Below are 2,535 nucleotides of genomic sequence, written 5' to 3' on the forward strand. Positions count from 1 at the left end.
AGTACCCGCCCCCTCCCCCCCCCAAATCCAGCCCCTCCCCCTGTCATGGCAGAGAGCCGTGACAGGATCGAGAGGTGAGCGAACCCGGTATGTGTTCGCTCACTTCCTGATCTACTGAGCCGACCTGTGACAGTCTCATTGTCACAGGTCGGCTAGAACTATGAGGTGAGTGGAAATCACTCATCTCATAGTTCTCCTTTTTTTAAGTTGCGTGTAAAGGCAAAACCTCCCCTTTTTTTTAAATGTAATTTTTTATTTTTTTTTGGAAGTTGGTAAGTTTTGGATAGTGGGCAAGAGTAAGAACTTTAGGTTGTTTTCTATGTCTCTGCTGAGGAAATTCACCCCTCTGTTGTTTTTTCCTGGTGACCATTGTCAGGAAATCTAATTTTCTGGTGTGTTGGGTTTCTTTTTTTTTTTTGCTATCTGATGGGGGTTTTAACCTTCCCCACTCTATTCAGAAAAAAATGGTTACATTTGATTAAGCTACAAACGTTTCTTGGACTTAAACAACCAAACTGGAAAAAGTAGCATTAGGGTAGCAAGTGAGTCTTCATACATCAGGTCTTCATTGCCATTTTCTGAAAACCATGTCTGTCTCTTCAGCTGACACATTATGTGGACCTCTACACACTAAGCAGTCCGTGGAAATGTTCCTTTCTGCCATTGAACAAGCAAAATGTGAAGGTGGTACCATTGTGTGTGGTGGTAAGGTATGTCAAAGGGAGATGAGTATTAGTGAAGAGATAACATCTTCATGATCAGTAACCTCTTCTTCTTACTTTTTTTTTTTTTAATACCTTTTTATAAAGGTAATTGATCGTCCCGGGAATTTCGTTGAACCAACCATCATGACTGGCCTTGCTCATGACTCCCCAATCGTTCACAAGGAAACATTTGCTCCAATACTTTACGTTCTAAAATTCAAGGTATGTTCTTTTTCTTTCTGTTTTAGCTTTTTATATAAACAGACTTATACCTGAAGCTGAATTCCCTGCGGGAAAAAAAAAAGTTACCTTTGCAGTGGGGCACCTTATGTACTGCAAGGTTTTAAATGCTCGTTGTCTTGGGGAACAGAAAAACTAACTTTATTCTTTCCTCCTGCAGGCTGCACAAGCGGTCTCCCAAAGCTGCTTCTCTTTGTCAGTCGTGGGCACTCTGACATCACATACAATACAGGACTAGCGCAGTCCTGTATTGTAAGTGAGGATGCCCAGGGCCCTCCCACAAGCCAAAGTGTCAGAGTGGAGAAGAGCATAGGCTGACCGTGCAAGGGATAAGTTAAGTTAAAACGCGTCCTTGTCTCTCGCTCTTTTTTTTTTTTTTTTGTTCTCCCTAGACAAAAAACAAGTATTTAACTCTTGCAGTGGGTAACTTTACCCAAATGTCAGCTTTAATAGCCACGCTAAGCTATGTCCAAGCATAATCCTTTGTGTACAAAAAGTGATTGTTGCAACTGTGGAACACGCCTTTTCTAAGGAGCTCCAGGGTCCCTTCAGCAGTCTGTTACATGGCCATTGTCAGTGCATTAAGCATGTGGTCTGTGCCATAGGGGACCAGGGACAGCTCATCAATCGGTGGCTCTGCACACTGATTCTCCCTTTATGGCAGAGGCAACTTGATCAGTGACCCGACACTGGTATCTTAATCTGCCAAAAGAGGGAGCCCAGAGTGCAGCTTTCTCCAGTAATGGTAAGTCATTTATATGTACAGGTATTGTGTTGTTAATGGAGTACTTTTTTGTTTGTAGCTTTCACTTGGGTATATAGAAATAGGTTTTTTTTTTTTTTTTTAAGGTGCCAATAGGCCTAGTTTCTGATTTGGGAGGACATGGCTCTGACCGACCCCCTGTAGCTTTATGGCAAGCAATGTCACTTAGCCTTGCACAAATCTCCTCATAGAGATTTCAGTAGGATATGAGGGACACTGGTGTTTTGTATCCCTTTGCCAAGGAACTTTCAAGTTTTTGGCACCTAACTTGCCAGGACAGAGAAATCTCTAAAATGGAGACACAAAAACCAAATTTTTAACAGAGCAGGGAAGGATTAGAACCTCTGGCAAAGTTTTAATTGGAAACAAAATCATGAAAAGGAATTTTAGCAGTAAGAATAATTGATTTCTTTGTACATCTTATAATTCTTGCCCATTTGCACAGCCTTTATACGTAATGAACAAATAAAAGGGCATGCCTGTTTTAGAAGTGTGGTACAGTGATTGCATCTGCCATTAATCTCTCTCAATACAAGTACAGTTTGAGTTGACCGAAATCGATACTCTTTTCATGATTTATTCTCTACAATGCTTTCTGTATGTCTTGTGTTCATTTGGCCACTAGAGGGAGAGCTTGCATATCTGTGCATATAATACGACATTGAAAACCAGGAACAACAAGAAGGATGTTAAAACATTCTAGTTGGATTATAAAAAAAAAAAAAAAGTATTGTCGTCCGACGGCATGCGTTTGTGTGATCCCTGAGGATATGCTGTAATTAAGCTAGTGAATTAACTCTCTCTGTGTATAATGAGAGATGGATGAAT

At 40.8% G+C, this 2,535-nt stretch overlaps 1 protein-coding gene across 2 annotated transcripts in view; it reads left to right on the forward strand.

The window, feature by feature from the left end:
* ALDH7A1 (aldehyde dehydrogenase 7 family member A1) overlaps positions 1 to 2,535 on the forward strand; it is a 36,241-nt gene that overhangs the window by 26,983 nt on the left and 6,723 nt on the right. Inside the window, exons 13-14 of one of the 2 annotated variants that reach the window (XM_018571712.1) lie at positions 604 to 710; positions 810 to 926. In XM_018571712.1, coding sequence (XP_018427214.1) covers positions 604 to 710; positions 810 to 926 — 224 coding nt within the window. The remainder of the gene's footprint in view (positions 1 to 603; positions 711 to 809; positions 927 to 2,535) is intronic. The other variant, XM_018571713.1, reaches the window with a different exon arrangement.

The sequence above is a fragment of the Nanorana parkeri genome, unplaced genomic scaffold (assembly GCF_000935625.1).
Source record: "Nanorana parkeri isolate BGI_ZX_2015 unplaced genomic scaffold, ASM93562v1 scaffold1814, whole genome shotgun sequence".
In the NCBI taxonomy this organism is placed as follows: Eukaryota; Metazoa; Chordata; class Amphibia; order Anura; family Dicroglossidae; genus Nanorana; species Nanorana parkeri.